The sequence below is a fragment of the Callithrix jacchus genome, chromosome 3, assembly GCF_049354715.1.
Source record: "Callithrix jacchus isolate 240 chromosome 3, calJac240_pri, whole genome shotgun sequence".
NCBI classification, from domain to species: Eukaryota; Metazoa; Chordata; class Mammalia; order Primates; family Cebidae; genus Callithrix; species Callithrix jacchus.
The window spans coordinates 112838177-112861079 of NC_133504.1; the positions used below are offsets into that span (position 1 = coordinate 112838177).

Consider the following 22903-nt stretch of genomic DNA (forward strand, 5'->3'; position numbering starts at 1 on the left):
ATGTCAACTTGGAAAGGCAATGATGTTTTATTGTATTTCAAGCCAAGGTATGCAAAAATATTAGAGTGAAGATAGGATAGTAAATGTTTTCTAAAAAATAAGCTGGTATAATTAGGTGTCATAACATAATTACCCATTCATTTACTTACATGCACTCTTCGATTTTTTTTTAACTTTCATTATTTTAATTGACAAATAATAATTGCACATATTTATAGGTCACAGGGTAATAATTTTTATGCATACAATGTGTAATGATTAAATCAGGGTAACTAGCATAATATATCCATCACCTTGAACATTTATCGTTTCTTCACATTGGGAACATTCAAAATTCATTCTTCTAGCTATTTAAAAATATACAATAAATTGCTTTTTAAAATAATATCACCCTATAGTGCTATAGAACACTGGAACTTACTCCTGTCTAGCTGTACTTTAGTCTCCCTTAACCAGCCTTTGGCTAGCCCCCCCTCCCCTTTTCTCATCCCCTTCCCTTACCTACCAAAGAGTAGAATTTGGTAACCAAAATTCTCCTCTTTACTATTATGAGATCAACGTTTTAAAGCTTCTACATATGAATGAAAGCATTCAATACTCATCTTTCTGTGCCTGAATTATTGTTCTTAGCATAATGTCCTCCGAGCTTATCCATGTTGCCTTGAATGATAAAATTTCATTCTTTTTTATGGCTGAATAGTATTAGATTGTGTTTATATTCCATGTTTTCTTTATCCATTGATCTGTTGGATACTTAGGTTGATTCCATATTTTGGCTATTGGGAATAGCACTGCATTAAACACAGAAGTGCAGTTATATCCTTGACATAGTCATATCATTTCCTTTCTATATATATACCCTGTAGTGCTATTGCTAGATCATATGGTAGTTCTCTTTTACTTTTCTGAGGATGCTCCATACTGTTTTTCATAATGGCTGTACTAATTTATATTCTCACTAACAGTATATAGGAGTCCCTTTTCCTACATCCTCACCAGCATCTGTTCTTTTTTGAGAATAGCCATTCTAACTGGCTTGAGGTGATACCTTATTGTGGTTTTAATTTTCATTTCCCTGATGATTAGTGATGTTGAGCATTTTTTCATATACCTATTGGTCATTTCTATGTCTTCTTTTGAGAGAAGTCCATTCAGCTCATTTGCCCAATTTTAAATCAGATTATTGGATTTTTGCTTATACACTCTTGTTTTGTTTTGTTTTGTTTTTTAGATCTTAGTGAAACTGTGCAGTTTTGTTTCCCCTGCGGAGGAGCTGGCTCAGAAAGATGATCTCCAGCTTCTATTCAGTGCAATAACCTCTTGGTGCCCTCCTTATAACCTGCCTTGGAGAAAGAGTGCTGGAGAAGTCCTCATGACCATATCTCGTCATGGTCTTAGTGTCAATGTAGTGAAGTATATTCATGGTGAATATCTCTTTGTATATTTAAGTGTTCTAAATTTCTTCCACTTTTCTTTATTTAATGATAGATTTATTTTTATCTTTCAGTTTTCTAAAGCTTGTTCTTTAAAATAAAAAATTAATTTGCCAAGAGAAAAGACATTTTTTTTTTTTTTGAGACAGAGTCTTACTCTGTCACCCAGGCTGGAGTGCAGTGGTGCAATCTCATCTCACTGAAACTTCCGCCTTCCCGGTTCAATTACTTCTCTGCATCAGCCTCCCAAGTAGTTGGGATTACAGGCACCCGCCACCATGCCCAGCTGATTTTTGTATTTTTAGTAGAGACAGGGTTTCACCATCTTGGCCAGGCTGGTCTTGAACTCCTGACCTTGTGATCCACCCTCCTTGGCCTCCCAACATGCTAGGATTCCAGGTGTGAACCACTGCGCCTGGCCAACAATGGATATTTCTAAGAGTTAAAAAAAATGTCATTGTTGTGTAAATTTAGTCATAATATAATGAAAGTTCTGTGTTACAGCCTAATCTTTTCTCTTCTTTTACTGAATAAGAGAATTTTTTTTGATTTCCTGTAACCAGTCTTTCTGAAGATACTGCACAAGTCGCTAGGTAATAATCTGTCTGATGTGGCATAGATGGATTTAGGTGGATAAGAAGACACCGTCAGTTTAACGTATATGTAATATTCAACTATCTTTTAAAATGTCTGTTTGGAGACAGTTGCCTTAGTTCAAGCAATCTACTTATTTGATATACACACAGACACTCCGCGATTTATGATGGGGTCATGTCCTAATAAATGCATCAAAATTTGAAAATAGCATAAGTTGAAAACACATTTAATACACCTAACCCGCCGAACATCATAAGTTAGCCTAGCCTGCCCTGAAAGTAGCTAGAACACTTATGCTAGCCCATAGTTGGATAAGATCATCTAATGCAAAATCAACTTTATTATAAATTATTAAATATCTCATGAAATTTTTTCAATACTATTCTGAAAGTGGAAAACAATGATTACATGGGTACATGAAATATAGTTTCTACTGAATACATGTTGTTTTCATACCATCATAAAGTAGAAAAATGTTGAGTCAAACCATCATTAAGTTGAGAACTACCTGATATTATTATCCTGAAACTCTTTCAAAATAATTAATACACAAATTTGTTAACTCACACGTATTAACTGATATATGTGAAAGCTGGTACCTAATATATGAGTCAGTTATTAAATGTCTATTTCCTCCTATTCCTCTATTAAATCTTAGCTTTTATTATGTAATGGTAAGTTTCTTTATACAAATAAATTTCTCTAAAGATAAGAAAGTGAAAGTCTTCCTTCAAATGCCACAAATCATCAGAGTCGGGGATAAGACTGTGTTTTAAACTAGTAATATACAAATAAAATTAAAAAAATTTGATTTCCTGAAGTATTTCTGTATCTCATTGGTCTATATTCTCTCTAATTTTTATTTTGTTTTATTTTATTTATTTTGAGATGGTCTCGCTCTGTCACCCAGGCTGGAGTACAGTACAGTGGTGTGATCTCGGCTCACTACAATCTGTGACTCCTGGGTTCAAGCGATTCTCCTGCCTCAGCCACCTGAGTAGCTGAGGCTATAGGCATACTCCACCACACTTGGCTAATTTTCATATTTTTTAGTAGAGACAGGATTTCACCATGTTGGCCAGGCTATATATTCTCTCTAACTTAAAGTTTTAACTAATTGCTAGATTTTTCTTCTTAAACTTAGAAGAAGATAGTTTTTTGCTTTTTTCATCTTGTTACTGTATCAGTATAAAAGATCAAAAATATCATTTGGCAGTGGCTATTTTGTAATGATGTGAAAAAATTACATGTACAAACATTGTATTATCTTTTGTTTACTACCTACAGGCAGTGCTTTCCCAGTGCATCTGACTCATATTGACTTTAAGAATGTGTAATGTTTATCTCATAGTATTTTACAGATGTGTTAAAATTTAAGGTTTTATTAAACAGTGGTTAACAATTAAAAATTTTTAAGCAGTTGTCAGAAGTAATACATATTTATTTAATTATCTATTCTTACAGAGAAAGAATGTTTATCTACATGTGTTCAGAATATGCAGCAATCAGATGACCTGTCTCCCCTAGAAATTGTTGAAATGTTTGCTGGGCTTTCTTGTTTCCTCAAAGATTCCAGCGATGTTTCCCAAACACTTCTGGATGATTTTCGGATATGGCAAGGATATAATTTTCTTTGTGATCTCTTGCTTAGGTAATACTGCACAATTTAATAATATGTTTTGAATGTCTACTCAGTCTTTTTTATCAAAGACAACAAGTGATTTTGGGGTTATGAAAAAAAGCAATTTAATGAAACATTTATTTAATGTACACCTGGCTTTATTCCCTTCTTTTTCTGGTATGATCACAGCTCACTGTAGCTTCATATTCCTGAGCTCAAATGGTCCTCCCACCTCAGCCTCCCAAGTAGCCAAGGCTACAGGCATATGCCACCACACCCAGCTAATTTGTAAACATTTTTTATAGAGACACGATCTCGCTATGTTGCCTCAAACTCTTGGCCTCAAGCGATCCTTCAGCCTCCCAGAGTTCTGAGATTATAGGCATGAGCCTACTCCCGTCTTCTTACTCCTGTTCTGCCAACAGAGTGGAAAAGTGAATCTCGAGTTAAATTGCCAAATGCAGGCCACGAACATGGTGAAGTGAGAGGTTAGATATGAAGCATAAATCTACTCTTTGGTAGCTGAGGGAGAAGAATTTAGATGAACTAATTAACATATTCTTAAAGTATAAACTATACTTAATTATATTTTTGGTTATCTTTATAATACTTCTAATCTTTTTATTGATGTAGTTAATAACAAGAATAATTACGTAGACGGAATGAAACCTTATAATTGTGTATATGAAACAGATTAGTAATTTCAAAATATGTTACTAACCCCCTTTTCCATTTCAAATGTTTCGTGCATATACTTTGAAAGTGGTTGGTTACAGATTTTATCAAGAAGATACTCATTAGTTTTCAGTAGCTATTCCTGGGCCACTGGTTCTTTTTAAATCATTTGATCTATTGTAAGACACCACTGTTTCCTTCCTCTCCTCCCGCTTCCTTCCTTCCCTCCCCACTCTTCTTTCCCCTGCTCCCCTCTCTGCCTTTCCCCCTTCCTTTTTCTCCCCTCCCTGGTCTCATTGTGTTCCCAGGCTGGAGTGCAGTGGCTAATCATAGCTCATGTACTTTCAAACTCAAGACATCCTTCTACCTTAGTTTTCTAAGTAGCTACACCCAGCTATCTATCTATCTATCTATCTATCTATCTATCTATCTATCTATCTGTCTGTCTGTCTGTCTGTCTGTCTGTCTGTCTGTCTGTCTGTCTGTCTGTCTATAAATAAATAAATCTATTTGGTAGAACCTATGTTGCCCAGACTGGTGCCAAACTCCTAGCCTCAAGCATTTCTCCTGCCTTAGCCTCCGGAAGCACCAGGATTATAGGCATGAGCCACCATGGCTGGCCAGAACTTGTTTTTTCCAACACCAATTTAACCTAGTTGCTGCTAGTTAATATTAGATAACCTCTAGGAATATCATTTTGGGTATATATGCAGATTTTTAAAAGAGGATGTGTGAAAGTTGATGAAATAACCACTTCACATTACTAGTGGAGTATTAATTGATTCATCCTTTGAGAACGCAGACTGACAAGATATTAAGAGCCTCAAAAATGTTGGTAATCTGATACAATAATTTCATTTATGTTTACTGATCCTAAAGATATAATCCTACATGTAGACAAAATTGTATTTGTTAGTGCTTTTGTATCTGCCAGCTGTTGCACCTCTCCCTCCCCAAATGTGTGGCTGGCTCGGCATGGCCACTGAAAGCTTACCTCTGAGAGCTTATACTAATGTGTGGAAGTACACATATAGCACTGGTAAAGAATAAAAATAGGTTATAAAATTCTGTATATAGTATGAGAATAAATATTGTAAAAACTAATCTTTTCATATTAAAAGATAAGCTTAAGAAATATATCAGAATGTTAAATGTGTTTGTGAGGCTAATCATACTTTTTCTTCTTTCCTACTTTTTTGTATTATCCAAGTTTATTATTTATTTATTTATTTATTTATTTTTGAGACGGAGTTTTGCTCTGTAGCCAGGCTGGAGGGCAGTGGCACGATCTCAGCTCACTGCAGCCTCCACCACCCGGATTCAAGCAATTCTCCTGCCTCAGCCTCCCGAGTACCTGGGACTACAAGTGTGTACTATCACACCTGGCTAATTTTTGTATTTTTAGTAGAGATGAGGTTTCACCATGTTGGCCAGGATGGTCTCGATCTTTTGACCTTGTGATCAGCCTGCCTGGGCCTCCCAAAGTGCTGGGATTACAGGCATGAGCCACCGTGCCTGGCTCTCCAAGTTTATTTTAATGAGAATGATTACTTCTTTTAAGCGGAAGTACACAATAAGTTTTTTTTTTTTAAGATATTTGTTGCAACCCATTTTGTGTTCTCAGTAAAGCCATGTTTAAATGATAATTCTCTAATGACCCTAGTGTTCTTTCAGTACTTCTCAGAGTACTTTATGCATTTATTTACTGCATGTAAAATTGAAAAATACTTTCTGTGTTAAATCTGAGAACACAGCCAAAGAGAAAAAATACTTTCTAAACATACTTTTCTAGATTGGAACAAGCAAAAGAGGCAGAATCCAAAGATGCTTTGAAAGATCTGGTTAATCTGATAACTTCCCTAACAACATATGGTGTCAGTGAACTAAAACCAGCTGGTATTACCACAGGGGCACCCTTTTTATTGCCTGGATTTGCAGTACCTCAGCCTGCAGGCAAAGGTGAGTCTTTATTTTTTTTATTCTGTGATACTGAGAGAAATAGAGAAAGAATGATTTGTCTTACTTTGGTATATTACTTTTTGTTTATGTTATATATTTCTTAAGTAATAATCTTTAATCTGACAGATCAAATACTTTAAAATAATGTTGTAAGAATATCATAAAATCAAACAAAGAGATTTGTATTATAGTATTTCTTTTTTAACTTTCAAACAATTTGATAATCAAAGCATCCTTCTTTTGAATGTTTGTACTTCATGCATTTCTACTTTACATGGATAGAGTTCAATTTTCAGTCCAGTCTCTGTACCTATATACAATCATTCATTAGTATCTGTAGGGGATTGGTTCCAGGACCCTTCACAGATACCAGAATTTACAGATACTCAAGTCCCTGATATCAAATGGCATAGTATTTACATATAATATACAATTTGCATATGCCTTACAGGTGTCTTCCCATATACATTAAATAAATAGTCTCTAGATTACTTGTAATACCAAATATAATATAAGTGCTATGTAGTTATTTTACTGTTGTTATTAAGGAAATAATGAGAAGGAAAAATGTCTGTACATGTTCAGTACCAATGCAACCACACCTTCGTTTTTCTTTAATATTTTTCATTGGTGTTTGGTTGAATCCACAGATGCAGAGCCCATGGATTCAGGGGCTGACTCTGGACAGCATGAAGCATAACTGCTTGTTTTTTATTTAAAAATAAGCTAATTTAAGTACAGAGGTTATATTATTTCATTTAGGTCAGAGGATAAATTTTTATAGTCTAGATTTCCAAACATTTGGATACTAAGAATATTTAATTACATAATTAGGCAAGGTAGTTTTATTATGTATTTAGTTTTTTAAAAAATGTGTTGTAATCATTTCAAAGTAACCTGAGCCCGGAGGCCTCTAATAGTTTTTATTCACATAACTGTCACAAAGTAATCAGTAGGATTGTGATATTTCCATATAAAATTTAACTAGCCAAAAAATACCAACTTGTCTGGTTATTTAAATGTATAGTACGTGTCTATGCATTTTATGACATAGAAGTCAACAGTCTGTAAATCAGTGAAAATAGATGGTGTCATCAAGCAGTATGATACAATGTAGCCTCAGTGCATAAGTTGTTTATAACATTTTAAATGAGTCTCTGCAATAAGTAGGGAGAAATCCACATTTCCCTAAACAATTTCAGGTTTCATTTTATTTACTATTAAGAAAAACATCGAGTGGCAATTCACACCTGTAATTCCATTTACACAGGAGGCTCTCTTGAGCCCAGGAGTTCAAAGCTGCAGTGAGCTATGATCACACCACTGTACTCCAGCCTGGGTGACAGAGCAAGACCCACTTTCTCTTAAAAGCAAAAGAAAAAAATAAGGGCTTCTCAGAAAACTTCTAATTTATAGATTCCAGCTTGACCATTCTTCAGTTAACTCTTGCTGTGAATTAATTTAAAAATATCACAGCAATGTACTTCCTATTTTATACTTTATTGTTGTTTCATTTGGTTAATCAATGTGATGTTGATATTGTCTTAATAGCTAATTACAAAAGTATAATTTTGTAGCAAAATTCATCTTTTGCATATATCATTGTCTGGTTTTGTCTCATTCATAACAGGGATAATAATTATATAACCTAGCACCTCCCAGGGTTATTGTAAGAATCCAGTGACATAATGTCTGTGAAAGTAAGGTTATCTAGAAAGTATGTTGCCCTAAGAGTCAGAATTTATGTAATCATAAGCGACCTAACTTTTCTAAACATCAGTTTCTTCTTCAGAAAAATTGATGTAATATTCTGTAAAGTGAATGGGTCAAGCTACATCATTTTGAGTTTCCTATATAACTCAAAATTTTCTGTTTCTCATGTCCTACTTTTAGCATTATTGCAAGAATCAAAGGAGATAGCTGTATTCAATATAGAAAGAATGTGGAACAGGTTGTCTTTTGTATTTCTAGCAGTATTGAGATGTAATTTGTGTACATTAAATGTATTCATTTCAGTTGAATTTGATGAATTTTGACAAGTGGATATGGTTGTGTAATCACCACTGTTATCATGATGTAGAATATTCTCATCCTTCTAGAAAGTTTCCTTGTTTTCCTTGCAGTCAGTCCTCCTCACCTTAACCCTTGCCCTGGCAACCACTAATCTGTTTTAGTTTTGCCCTTTCTAGAACTTAATACACTGCAATCATACCGTATATAGTGTTTTTTTTGTACTTGAATTCTATCACTTAAAGTACAGTAGTTTCCCCTTAACCAGGGGGATTGTGTTCCAGGGTCTCCAATGGATACCTGAAACCATAGATAGTACCAAACCCTATATATTCTCTGTTTTTCTTCCACATACATACATATGATAAAGTTGAATTTATAAATTTGTCACAGTAAGAGATTAACAACAATAATAAAATAGAACAATTATAGCAATATACAGTGATAAAAGTTATGTAAAGGTGTGCTATCTCTTAGGAGGATGAGTGCTCTCTCTCTCTCACAAAATATCTTATTGTATGTAATATTTTCAGACTGTGGTTAACCCTGGGTAACTGAAACCATGGAAAATAAAACCATGAATATGGGAGGAATATTGTAATACTTTGGAAAATCACCCATGTTACCTCATGTATCAGAAGTTTGCACCTTTTTAACGCTGGGTATTATTTCATTGTTTGGGTAGTCCACAATTGTGTATATCTCTTCACCAGTTGATGGACATTTTTTGACTATCAGGAATAAGCTACAGTGGACAGTTATGTAAAAAAATATTTCTGTGGACATACGTTTTCATTTCTTTTAGCTAATACAGAGCAGTGAAATGGCTAGGTCATATGGTAAATGCATGTTTAACTTTATAAGAAACTGCCAGAGTATTTTCTAAAGTGGCTGTCCGTTTTTGCGTTCACGTGAGTAATGTAATGTATGAAAGTTCCTGTTCACTGTGTCAGTAACACTTGGTATTGTTAGTCCTTTTAATTTTAGACGTTCTACTAAGTATATAATAATATCTAATTGTTTTTTAATTTTCGTTTAATTGACTAATTCACATGTTATCTTTAAAATTCACATTTCATCTTCACATTTCATTTATCTAATTGACTAATTAACTTTTTTTTTTTTGAGACAGAGTTTGGCTCTTGTTCCCCAGGCTGGAGTGCAATGGTGCGATCTCAGCTCACCGCAATCTCCGCCTCCTGGGTTCAGGCAATTCCCCTGCCTCAGCCTCCTGAGTAGCTGGGATTACAGGCACACGCCACCATGCCCAGCTAATTTTTTGTATTTTTAGTAGAGACGGGGTTTCACCATGTTGACCAGGATGGTCTCGATCTCTTGACCTCGTGATCCACCCGCCTCGGCCTCCCAAAGTTCTGGGATTACAGGTTTAAGCCACTGCGCCCGGCCTCACATTTTTTAAATGCTTTTCACCATTTGTTTCTCTACTTTGGTTCAGATCTCTGTGTCCATTGTTTGATAGGGTTGTTTTATTGGAGTTAGAAAAGTTCTTTAGATATTCTATATAAGCTCTTTATCTCTTAATATGTATTTTGGAAGTGTGTTCTCTTAGTCTTGTCTTGCTAGTTTTTTTTTTTTTTTAACACATCTAATGAGAAATGGAAGTTTTTAATTTTGATGAAACCCAGTTTTTGATTTTAAGAGTATTTTGTGGTTGTTTTATTCCTGTTGAAGAAATCTTTACTTCAGATTTACAGAGATCTCTGTTTTCTTCAAATTTTTTCTTTATTCAGTGTTTCATATTTTAATCCTTAAATTAAGGTCCATGATACATTTTAAGTTATTATTATATAGGATAGAAAGTAAGAGTTTCTTTTTTTAATATAGATATCTGAATGTGCCAGAACACTTTGTTGAAAAGATCATATATAACCGCATATATCTGAGACACTTTTTGTATTTTGTTTGATCCATATGTCTGTCCTTAAGCCAATACCACACTGTCCTGATTACTATAGCTTTATAATATGCCTTAAAATCAGGTCACTTGTTTTGTTCTTTCTTCTCAGCATCATATTGGCTATTCTAGGTCTTTTGAGTTTCCGTATAAATTAATAATCATGCGAACAATTTTTTTGAAAGCTGCTGAGATGTTGATTATTCTTTTGCAGACATCTTTACTTTTTGTATTCTGTAGGTAACCAAAAAAACAAACTTAGGCAGACTGATAGACACAGGATACAAAGATAAGTTTTTGGTATATGCCATACATGTAATAAATGTGTATGTTATAAACAAGAAGCCAGAGAATTGAAATCAATCGGCTGGAGATTTTTAAAATTCAGTGTATTTTAAAGAAATGTCCAAGTAAGGATTTCTGAAAATTCTTTTTTCTTTGTTTTACAGACAGTATTGCTTTCTGCAGTTCAGTGGGTATGATCATAGCTCACTGCAACCTCAAACTCTTGGGCTCAAGCAATCCTCCTGCCTCAGCCTCCTGAGTAGTTAGAGCTACAGGCACATGCCACCGTCCCCAGATAAATTATTATTTTTTTTTAATTTCCTGTAGAAATGGAGGTGGTCTTGCTATGTTACCCAGGCTGGTCTAGAGCTCCTGGCCTCAGGCAATCTTCCCAAAGTGCTGGGACTACTGGCATGAGCTACTGCCCCCAGCCCTGAGCATTATTTCTACCCCATTTAATAATTTCTGTAGTTCTCTGGTTTACCCTCTTTCTAAAATCCATCTTATTCTGTAAGGCACTATGTTAATTTTTTGGTCACACTTGCAAATGCCGTGTACTCCTAATAGCTGTTGTTCTGGGGACTACTTTAGAGGCAAGCTGCTTATTTTCATGTACCTCAAATATTACTTTCTGTCTTAATTTCTTTATGATTAATGTCACTAATTTGCTTCACCAGAGCCATGTATAAAGATTTTTTTTTCATATGATATGTTTGAATATCTGGCCATAAATTGCTTTAACAAATGTCTATATGAAGAAATTGTACTTTTAGCTAGAAAACAGACTTTCAGCTTAAAATTTATAAAAATCATAGTGTTGTAATTATAAAGAAAAACTGGAATTTAGAGAATTTTTCCCTCCTATTCTCCTGCTTCATTCTTGCTGCTCTCAGACCTGTAACATCTTTAGCTTGAAAGTGTTTTTAAATTGAGAGACAACTGTCCTTATAGTCAAGGTCAATCTCACAGATAATAAAATGCAATACTACCACACATTTCCAAACTCAGAAGCATAGATGTTTATAATATGTTTTTATTCCCTCTAAAACAATCTTAACTTTTTGACATACACTGTTTTTGCATTGAAATAGTCATAATGCATTAAAATTTTAATCAGAGTTGTTTATTTTTAATTAAATGATTTGAACCTGATAAAGAAAAATAAGACCTTTTGTGGAAACAGGGTTATGTTCTTTAGTAAATAATTAATAAATGTTACAATTCATGATGTGTTTAAACAGACTAGTCTGCCATTATTAAAATATCACATGGTACCTACTTTTATATTTTTCTTTTCTGTTTTAGGTCACAGTGTGAGAAACATCCAGGCCTTTGCAGTTCTTCAGAATGCATTTTTAAAAGCAAAATCCAGCTTTCTTGCCCAAATCATTCTTGATGCTATCACAAATATTTACATGGCTGACAATGCCAACTATTTCATCCTAGAGTCACAGCACACATTGTCACAATTTGCAGAGAAGATTTCTAAACTCCCAGAAGTACAAAACAAGTACTTTGAGATGTTGGAGTTTGTCGTTTTTAGCTTAAATTATATTCCTTGTAAAGAACTTATTAGTGTCAGTATCCTCTTAAAATCTAGCTCCTCTTATCACTGTAGCATTATTGCAATGAAAACGCTTCTTAAGTTTACAAGACATGACTACATATTTAAAGATGTGTTCAGGGAGGTTGGACTTTTGGAGGTCATGGTGAATCTTTTGCATAAATATGCTGCCCTCTTGAAGGATCCAACTCAGGCACTAAATGAACAAGGTAAAGTATTATCTGTAATTTTATTTTTATTTGGAAAGGGTTTTTTGTTCTTGTTCCTATTGTTTTGTTATTGATTTCAATGAATTCCTAATGAAACCTAACCACTAAATATTTTGTTTAATTTTGGTCTCAATTGCTCTTATATCCTTTTCTGTCATTAACAGGTAGTCCAACTATATTTATAAAATGTCACTCTTGCTTTTTGAAAAAGATTACTTGAAATTTTAGTTAACATCAAAAAGCTCTTAGGCAACAATGTGTATTATTATGACATATTAGTGAACTGTATTTCCCAAAGTTAACAGGTTCATTTAACCTCTGTTGGGGAACTGGGGAGGAGGAAGCTACAATTATGTCAGTGTGTTGGAGAGAGCTTGAAGAAAGATAAAAACTAAGGAAAAACATGTATGATCCATATGACTGGCATCTACTACCTTCTGCTTCCAAAAGGCAGTTTTAAAAGCTTCTGAAAACAATTAGATTTATTATTAATTGCAATTATTAAATACAGTTATATGTATAGTTACTTCAGTGTGTTTTTATTTTACAGAGCAAATAAATATATTTAATGATGTTATATACACAAATGTTTTATCATGGGGTACCTTTCTGATAAATCTGATAAAAGTAGAGTAGTATCTGGCAATTAGTATTAAATGTGAATTAATACAGGTTGAATAGGTAGCTTTATTCATGAACTTTTCTTTCTATTTTGTGTATCAAAATGTAGCATTCTCCTATTGACCTCCTTTATTACAAAAACCCTCTGTGAAGAGGATATATTACTTCTGCATTTTCATTTTTAATATTTATTAGATAACTGCAACTTGCAATCATACCAAAATAAAATCTGTTAATATTTATTTTGAGCCTGCTTTTGACAAATGTTGAACATATGCATCATTTTAAAGATTATATTATATCTGTTGTATTAGTGGTAAAAGTGAATACTGAAGAAATAAATTATTACAATAAAACTGAATCAAGAAAAAATAAGCTTATCTTTTGTAATTTGGACCTTTGGATCTGTTTTTAGGGGACTCAAGAAATAATAGTTCTGTTGAAGACCAAAAACACCTGGCTTTGTTGGTTATGGAGACCTTGACAGTGCTTCTTCAAGGATCAAACACAAATGCAGGTAATTAAAAAACCCACAAGCAAGTACTTTGGGAGATTGCCACTGGTTACATCTTCTTAGTGATTCTTGCTTCTGAAATCATCCTGTCACTAAAAAAAACTGTTGATTCAGTGATGGTACAATCATGTTCCTAAAAATGCAATACCTTTACCGTCAGGAGTAACTTGATGACAAAACATATAGCATTGTTTCTATTTCAAAATAATGTTTTAATTCCTTTTTATAGTGTCAAGGTATTCTTCTAATTTTTGACTAATACACTCTTATTCAAATAAGTTGCTATTTAAATTCTTTGTAAAATATTTCTTTACACATTGATTTTGGAAACATTTTTAGTACTATAGGTTAGAGTATTATAATGTTACAACCTTCAGGAAATGCAGAAAAATGATTCTCTACTAAAACTTAACCTCTTTCAAGTAATTAACTTTACTAAATATTTTGTTTAATTTTGGTCTCAATTTCTCTTTTAGCCTTTCTATCTGTCATTACGAGATAGTCTAACTGTATTTATAAAATACCATTCTTGCTTTTTAGAAAAGATTACTTGAAATTTTAGTGAATATCAAAAAAACTCTCAGACAACAAGGTCAATACAACCTGAGAGAAATAATGAGAGGAAAGTGAGTTCAGATTAGTAGGCTAGGCCCAAATCATAGAGAGCTTTTTAGGCTATGGTAAGGAGCTTAAATTATATTTTAAGTGTTAGGGGAAGCCATGGATGAATGAACCCCCTGCACAAATGCATGACTATTTGCCTCAATGCAGAGGAACTCAGCATTCATCATATTTAAAATATATTGTGTATTGCAGATACCATGCTAGCTAGGTGTTAGAATAACACCTGGATGCCAAGGTAAGATCATTCTTGCTCCCCAGGAATTAGAATCTAATGAAGAAAAATGTAGATACATAATCATAGAAGTCTTTAGTTAAATACAACTTTGGCAAATGTTAAGATAGACTTGAATGAGTTTAACAGGTAACTGAAGCAATGAATATAATGGCATTTAATGGATGCTATAGTAACATTTTGTCTATGGCATAATGCATAATCTTATTTCCACTAACTAGGTTTAGTTAACTGAGATACTCAGAAACATAATAAAGATACACTAACAGGAATTTACTTAGCAAATTAGCCTTTGGTGAGATGACCTAGAAGTTGCACAGGAAGAGATTAGTCAATTGGAAAGCTTACTCTGTATGACTAAAAGTCACTTAATACATCTCCCAATGTGCCAATTTCATACAATTCTTTTCAGTCTTTCTTTTCCTAGTATGAAAGATGTTACTAGCTGTGTGATGTTAGCATTTAAAACAATGCTTTGCTCACAGTTTAAGTATTTAAATAATATTAGCCATTACGATTATCTAGTGGGTCCTAACTGATAACCAGAGGGTAACTAAAAAGGCCTCAGGTAATGAAAGTATGTCACAAATTTCATGTGCTGAATCTCAAGCACACAACTTAGACTGACTTCATGGTCCTATAATTATTATAAAGTTAGCAAATGGAAAGCCACTAAACAGAGAGGCCAGTGGCTGCTATAGCAGAATATACTGTTTTAATAAATGTTTATTGAAACACGAATCAGGAGAAAATTCAAGTGTCATGGGAGACCAAATGTAAGCAATAATAGTAAGACTTTTTGTTATAAACCATAATAAAGATATAAACAAGATGTTATGAAAGCATGAGGGGTGGAAGAGTTACTTAGAGGAAATACTAATTCTTGATTTCAATCACTGGGCCTATTTTTTTTAATACTGGAGGTTGGCATTAATATTTGATGCATGAACAGTATCACTTGCAAGCAGGAGCTTGCAGAGCTGGGCTGTGTAGGCATACATCCTGCTCTGTTGCTTACTAGCTGTATGACTTTGACCCCATTACTTAACTTCTGTGTGGTAGGGGATGAGTATTAAGTAAGTCAATCTGTGTAAAGACTTTGCAGCAGTAACAAACAGTAGACACATGGTTTCTATTATAGAATTTGTCACTTTTTGTTCTTATTGTCTACCTATGTAACAAAAAAAAATGTTGGTTCCTTGTAATTTTTCCCATTGTGGAATAATTTATTCCATTCCTTTCTTGCTACTATTTTGGAAGCCGTGTTCATTTAAACCTGATTTATTTTGGGTATTGTTCTTCTGAAAGCCTTTTACATAAGTTGATTACAATACTGGGTCTCCTGGGGTCTACCTAAGAGACTTCTGAATGTTGCAGATTTTAAGAGCTTGGGCATGGTGAACATATCACAGCATTAATCTTGCATTAAGGAAATGTAGAAAAAAATCGCATATGCTTTTGCTGACAACCTGCAGTGGAAATTTGTATTGTAATTTAAAAGGTGAAAAAGTTGGGTCGGTTTTATTTACCCTATTTTTAGTTACTGTACCTACAAAAAAATAATTGAATATTAATTCATCTGACTTGTCTCAGAATATTTTAAAGTAGCCATTGTTGGACTTTTTCTCCTTTTCTCAAGGAATTTTTCGAGAATTTGGAGGTGCAAGATGTGCACATAACATAGTAAAGTACCCTCAATGCCGGCAGCATGCCCTGATGACTATCCAGCAGCTGGTGCTCTCTCCAAATGGGGACGATGACATGGGCACTCTCCTGGGGCTAATGCATTCAGCCCCACCAACGGAATTGCAGTTGAAGACTGATATTTTAAGGGTAAGTTTGATAAATGTGTTTCTCTTCTTTTACTACTAAAAATCTGTGGTTACTTTTTAAATGATCTATATTTAAGTTAGAGACAGGGAAGTTTTTAAAATTCAAATTACCCAAAAAAACCTCACAACTTTGTACACATGAGGGATTTGGAAAAACTCAAGTCATTTATGTCTTTTAGTATGTATTTAACTTACTGCTGGTAAACCTTTGCAGTAATTATCTCAACTTATCGGAATTATCTCTTAAGAAGTATAGGATCTTAATAAATACTAAATATATATATTATCTGTTCAATTAAATTCACTCATAGTTTTATGCATCTGTGTATGAGATGTTAGATTTGGCATTATATACACATGCCTGCATGTATGTATGTAAGTAACGGATATTCTAGTAGATATCAAACAATATACCAGAAGTTTTACATATGCTTTTATCATTTACACCTTAGCAATACTATAAAGTAAGTAGCACCCTGTTTTGCAAATGAGAAAGCTTAGGTGTAGAGAAATCGTATAACTTGGATATTGTTTACATACATGAATTTTAATTTGTAGAACTGACCCCAGATTTCAATACCCATATTGTTTCCATAGTCCATTATGTTTTATACAGATTTATACACACACATTCTCTCATACTACTGAAGTCACTGATATTGTAAGAAATGATATGTAAGAAATTTTTAGAATCAGACTATGATCAAATGTTCCAGTTTCATTTATAAGTGAATTTAGTAATGCAAGTAAGATGTAATGGAAAATGGAAAAGTAAAGACTATTAAATATTAAATAATATATTTAAAAAATTTCCAAGTTACAGATATATTATAACAGTAACTAACATTTATTGACCGCTTTAACTTAAGTGTTGTGACTAATAGTTGTTTTAATCAAAAGAAACATAGCCTTCTCTTTTTGTGGCTAAAAACCTGCTCTGATATTTAAATAATATGAGTAAAGTGAAATAAGTCTATTAAAACTTATGTTCTTTAATTTATTGATTGGTGCAAGGTTTTTAAATACAGTTTTCCATCATAAACGTTCAGACCTCCTTGGTGAAATGCTTGATTCTAGTACTAGGGCAGAGAGAGAAACAAAATGAACTTAAAACATTTCAATTACCCTTTAAAAAGTAAAGAAGTGGGTCGGCAAAGCCTTAGCCCTGTCCCCTCGCTCTCCTCCCTGGGCAGCATGAGCTTCACCACTTGCTCCACCTTCTCCACCAACTACCGGTCCGTGGGCTCCGTCCGGGTGCCCAGCTACGGTGCCCGGCCGGTCAGCAGCGCGGCCAGCGTCTATGCAGGTGCTGGGGGCTCTGGTTCCCGCGTCTCTGTGACGCTCTCCTCCAGCTTCCGGAGCGGCATGGGGTTTGGGGTCCTGGCCGCGGGGATGGCCAGGGATCTGGCAGGAATGGGAGGCATCCAGAACGAGAAGGAGACCACGCAAATCCTGAACGACCACCTGGCCACCTACCTGGACAGAGTCGGGAGCCTGGAGACGGAGAACCGGAAGCTGGAGAGCAAAATCTGGGAGCACCTGGAGAAGAAGGGACCCCAGGTCGGAGACTGGGGCCATTACTTCAAGACCATCGAGGACCTGAGGGCTCAAATCTTCGCGAATACTGTGGACAATGCCCTCATCGTTCTGCAGATTGACAATACTCGTCTTGCTGCTGATGACTTTAGAGTCAAGGATGAGACAGAGCTGGCCATGCGCCAGTCTGTGAAGAGTGACATCCATGGTCTCCGCAAGGTCATCGATGACACCAATGTCACTCGGCTGCAGCTAGAGACAGAGATCGAGGCTCTCAAGGAGGAGCTGCTCTTCATGAAGAAGAACCATGAAGAGGAAGTAAATGGCCTACAAGCCCTGATTGCCAGCTCTGGGTTGACCATGGAGGTAGATGCCCCCAAATCTCAGGACCTCGCTAAGATCATGGCAGAAATCCGGGCTCAATATGACGAGCTGGCTCGGAAGAACCGAGAGGAGCTGGACAAGTACTGGAACTCAGCTGATTGAGGAGAGTACCACAATAGTTACCACACAGTCTACTGAAGTTGCTGAGATGATGCTCACAGAGCTGAGACTTACAGTCCAGTCCTTGGAGATCGACCTGGACTCCATGAGAAATTCGAAGATCAGCTTGGAGAACAGCCTGAGGGAGGTGGAGGCCCGCTACGCCCTGCAGATGGAGCAGCTCAACGGGATCTCAACGGGATGCTGCTGCACCTGGAGTCAGAGCTGGCACAGACCCGGGCAGAGGGACAGCGCCATGCCCAGGAGTACAAGGCTCCGCTGAACATCAAGGTCAAGCTGGAGGCTGAGATCGCCACCTACCGCTGCCTGCTGGAAGATGGCAAGGACTTCAGTCTTAGTGATGCCTTGAACAGCAGCAACTCCATGCAAACCATCCAAAAGACGACCACCCGCCGGATAGTGGATGGCAAAGTGGTGTCTGAGACCAAGGACACCAAAGTTCTGAGACATTAGGCCAGCAGAAGCAGGGGACTCTTGGGGGAGCAGGAGGCCAATAAAAAGTTCAGAGGTCAGGAAAAAAAAAAAAGTAAAGAAGTGATCAAAGAAAATAAGAAATTAAGTAAATGCAACCAAACAAATAAATGAGAGAAGAGGAAACACTCTTATTTACAGTCAAAAGTCAAAGAAAATCACCATTTATAAACTATCATAGTAATAATTGATTCAGGTAAAATCCATCACTGGCTACAAAAGATAGTAGATGAAAGTTTTAGAGTGGATCGGCAACCAACAGAATGGGAAAAAATTTTCGCAGTCTACCCATCTGACAAAGGGCTGATATCCAGAATTTACAAACAACTCAAGCAGATTTACAGGAAAAAAACAAACAAGCCCATTCAAAAGTGGGTAAAGGATATGAACAGACACTTTACAAAAGAAGACATATATGAGGCCAACAATCATATGAAAAAATGCTCATCGTCACTGGTCATCAGAGAGATGCAAATCAAAACCACATTGAGATACCATCTCACGCCAGTTAGAATGGCGATCATTAAAAAATCTGGAGACAACAGATGCTGGAGAGGATGTGGAGAAAAAGGAACACTTTTACACTGTTGGTGGGAGTGTAAATTAGTTCAACCATTGTGGAAGACAGTGTGGCGATTCCTCAAGGCCTTAGAAATAGAAATTCCATTTGACCCAGCAATCCCATTACTGGGTATATATCCAAAAGACTATAAATCGTTCTACTATAAGGACACATGTACACGAATGTTCATTGCAGCACTGTTTACAATAGCAAAGACCTGGAATCAACCCAAATGCCCATTGATAATAGACTGGATTGGAAAAATGTGGCACATATACACCATGGAATATTATGCAGCAATCAGAAATGATGAGTTCATGTCGTTTGTAGGGACATGGATGAATCTGGAAAACATCATCCTCAGCAAACTGACACAAGAGCAGAAAATGAAACACCGCATATTCTCACTCATAGGTGGGTGATGAAAAATGAGAACACATGGACACAGAAAGGGGAGTACTAAACAGTGGGGTCTATTGGGGGGAAAAGTGGAGGGCCAGTGGGAGGGGGAGGTGGGGAGGGATAGCCTGGGGAGAAATGCCAAATGTGGGTGAAGGGGAGAAGAAAAGCAAAGCACACTGCCATGTGTGTACCTACGCAACTGTCTTGCATGCTCTGCTCATGTACCCCAAAACCTATAATCCAATAAAAAATTAAAAAAAAAAAAAAAAAAAAGAAATGATGGGATTTTCACATAGTTTTAAATTGTATTCTTAAAAGATACATTTTAATTTTGAGTGGCAAAATACTAGCTTTACAGGGGACCCTATGTTAGCTAAATGATCAGCATTAATTTTGCCGCTGATGGACAGATGAACAGCATATACCTCCTGATATGAAGCACTCAGAAAAATTCAGCTCATTTTTATAGTTTTTTTTTCCCAAAAGTATATAATCTGAATCTAATTATTAGAAAACATTGGATAAATCCTAATTGGAAGACTTTCTATTAAATAACTGGCCTAAACTCTTTAAAAAAATTAAATGAAATGAAAAATGACTTAAGAACTGTTCCTGAAGTAAAGAGGTTGAAGTGACCACTGAATGTAGTACATGAACTTGAATTTTCCTTTGCTATGGGGGATATTATTGGGATTTGGAAAAAACAAGATCTGTAGATAAAATAATTGTATTGTTTCAACATTAATTTTCTCATTTTGAGCATTGTACTGTGAGTATTAAGAGAATTCCTTTTTTTGAAAAATACACTGAAGCTTTTAGGGGAAACGGGAAATGGAGAGAGAAATTAAGTAAATCAGTATTTTTTAAAGAACTGAATGAAGGATATCTGTGAATTCTTTGAACTATTTGTGCAGTTTTTCTTCAAGTCTAAAATGACATTAAAATAATAACAGACAAAAAAACCAGTGTGTTTAATCTTGTTTCCAAGGCCCTTGTGACTTGATCTCCCTCTCCTCTGACCTCCTCTACTATTATTCCTTCACCTGTTGATGAGGAAAACATAATTTTTCCTCTACCTGCCGAGTTCTTAGCTAGGACACACTGGTGTTACAAAAGACAGATTAACTGGAGAAAAACAAATGGGAGTTTATTAACATGTGTACCTCATATGTGTATGGGAGACAACCAGGGAAAGATGACTAATTCTCAAAGAGGTAGCTTAGAACTCCACTTTATACAGTAGTCCCCCCATATCTTTGGGGGAGTACATTCCAAGACCCCCAGAAATGTCTGAAACTGCAGATAGTATGGAACCCTATATATACTATGTTTTTTTCCTGTGTATATACGTACCTGTGATAATGTTTAATTTATAAATTAGGTACAGTAAGAGATTAACAGTGATAACCAATAATAAGATAGAATAATTGTAAGAATATTCCAGTGTCACTACTTTTGTGCTTTGGGGCCGCTATTAAGTAAAATAAGGGTTACCTGAACACAGGCACTGTGAAACCCACCCCCACAGTTGCTCTGATAACGGAGACTGCTGCTAAGTGACTAATGGGCAGGTAGCTTTGCAGCATGTGTACACTGGACACAGGGATGAGTCACAGTGGTGTGGGAGGTGTGAGATTTCATTATGTTACTCTGAACAATACACAGTTTAAGACTTTTGAATTGTTTGTTTCTGGTATTTTTCATTCAGTATTTCCAGATCAGGTTTGAGCACAGGTAACTAGATCAAAGGAAAGCAAAACTACAGAGAATGGGGATCACTGCATAGCATCTTCAGTAGTCAACAGTACATTTTTAGAGAAATGAAGACATAAAGGGAAAGGACGCTAGGGACATCAAATTGTGGGAAGGCAAATAAATGGTAGATAAAGAAGAGTTAGTAGTTTGTTATGTGCATTCCTCTGCTGTCTCCAGGCTGGGAAGGGTCTTTCTTCATCAAATATATCTGCTTCTTCCCAGTTGCCTTCAACTGAAAATAATTCTTATGCCATAGTGGCATATTTTGGGGTGGCATATTCTAGTTTACTACTTAACCCCATTCCAGCCACAGACATTACAGGAATTATTATTTCTATTTTCTTTTATTCAATAAATTTTTCATTGATAATGAAAAATTAGCATTTCTTTCTTTATGCAGTTATATATTTCATCATGTTTTGATAGTGTATAATGACAATTTTGAATATGTATTTTAAAAGCAAGATTAATCTCAGCACAATATATGTTTTAGACCAAAAGGATATCCACATGCATGTCAATTTTTGAAGAACATTTTACATTTGAAGGAATTGTTGGGAGAATATAGATGGTTTTGAAAGATGCTAAGGTTGCCAACTTTTTTTAACCACAATTTTCTCCTCTTTGGATACCTTATTAATTGGATTTTTAAGATTTTGGTAGATAAAGCCAGCAAGAAGTAATTGGCTGACTCTGTAATATTGAGGCAGTGTTCTGGTTAATGTTAGGAACTGATTCTCAGGCTGGAAGAGGGCAGGAGACGGTCATGATATTTTGTATCTACTGATTTCCAGGGTATAAATATTCCCATTGTGGCCTGTTCAATCAACTAATGTGCACTGAAGAAGAGATGCACAGTAGTACACCATTATATAGCATTTTCTCATGCAGATATGCAAAAGTGTAGATAATAGTAAAATTCAGAAAATAATTAGACACTGATGTTTTCAGTATTATTTTGTTTTTAAAATTTATTTAGATGTAAATTTATTAATTTTTAATTGTGATTGTATGTTTAACAACTGACTTACAAAGTTTCTGAAAATATGGCACTTGAACTCTTGAGGGCTGGTGTGAGCTAGCCCTGGCATTCTACTTTGAAGGGATAAAGTAGTGTTAAAAGCCAGTAGGGAAAATTTGGGTTCTAAGTTTCAATTTCCATTTTTGCTTCATTCAGAATTGCCCCTTAGTGCCTCCATTCAGCTAACATATACCACAAACCTATGTAATTTAACTTGTAATCATTTATACACAAACCTGACATGTCATGGAAATTCTGCCGATGCATAAATTTGAATTGTATAAATTGTATTTATGCAAATATAAGTAGTATATAGCTGATTTTGTCTAATTAACCGAGCAGCCTCCAGATCTCATTGCAACTTTGGGGTTTGCTACTCATCATCATTTATTGATATAAGTGGGAAATTACATTATTCATGGTATTTGAAATTTTTCAAATACTGAGATAGTGCTGGGATAATGTCAGAGTGCCAACAGATAACAGTTTTGAGGATGTAGGAGGTGAGCCTGTCCAGAAATACATAATATAAATTATTGGACTAAGGATTCATAAGCAGCA

General features: G+C 35.3%; 1 protein-coding gene and 1 pseudogene across 33 annotated transcripts in view; both read left to right on the top strand.

Moving 5' to 3' along the window:
- Nucleotides 1–22903, top strand: part of WDFY3 (WD repeat and FYVE domain containing 3) — a 301952-nt gene that overhangs the window by 134408 nt on the left and 144641 nt on the right. For all 33 annotated transcript variants that reach the window (XM_078366917.1, XM_078366923.1, XM_078366915.1 and 30 more), the window contains 6 exons: nucleotides 1232–1424; nucleotides 3495–3681; nucleotides 6119–6285; nucleotides 11801–12268; nucleotides 13305–13406; nucleotides 15899–16092. In XM_078366917.1, the coding sequence (XP_078223043.1) occupies nucleotides 1232–1424; nucleotides 3495–3681; nucleotides 6119–6285; nucleotides 11801–12268; nucleotides 13305–13406; nucleotides 15899–16092 (1311 nt within the window). The remainder of the gene's footprint in view (nucleotides 1–1231; nucleotides 1425–3494; nucleotides 3682–6118; nucleotides 6286–11800; nucleotides 12269–13304; nucleotides 13407–15898; nucleotides 16093–22903) is intronic.
- Nucleotides 17055–18657, top strand: LOC108590857 (keratin, type I cytoskeletal 18 pseudogene; annotated as a pseudogene).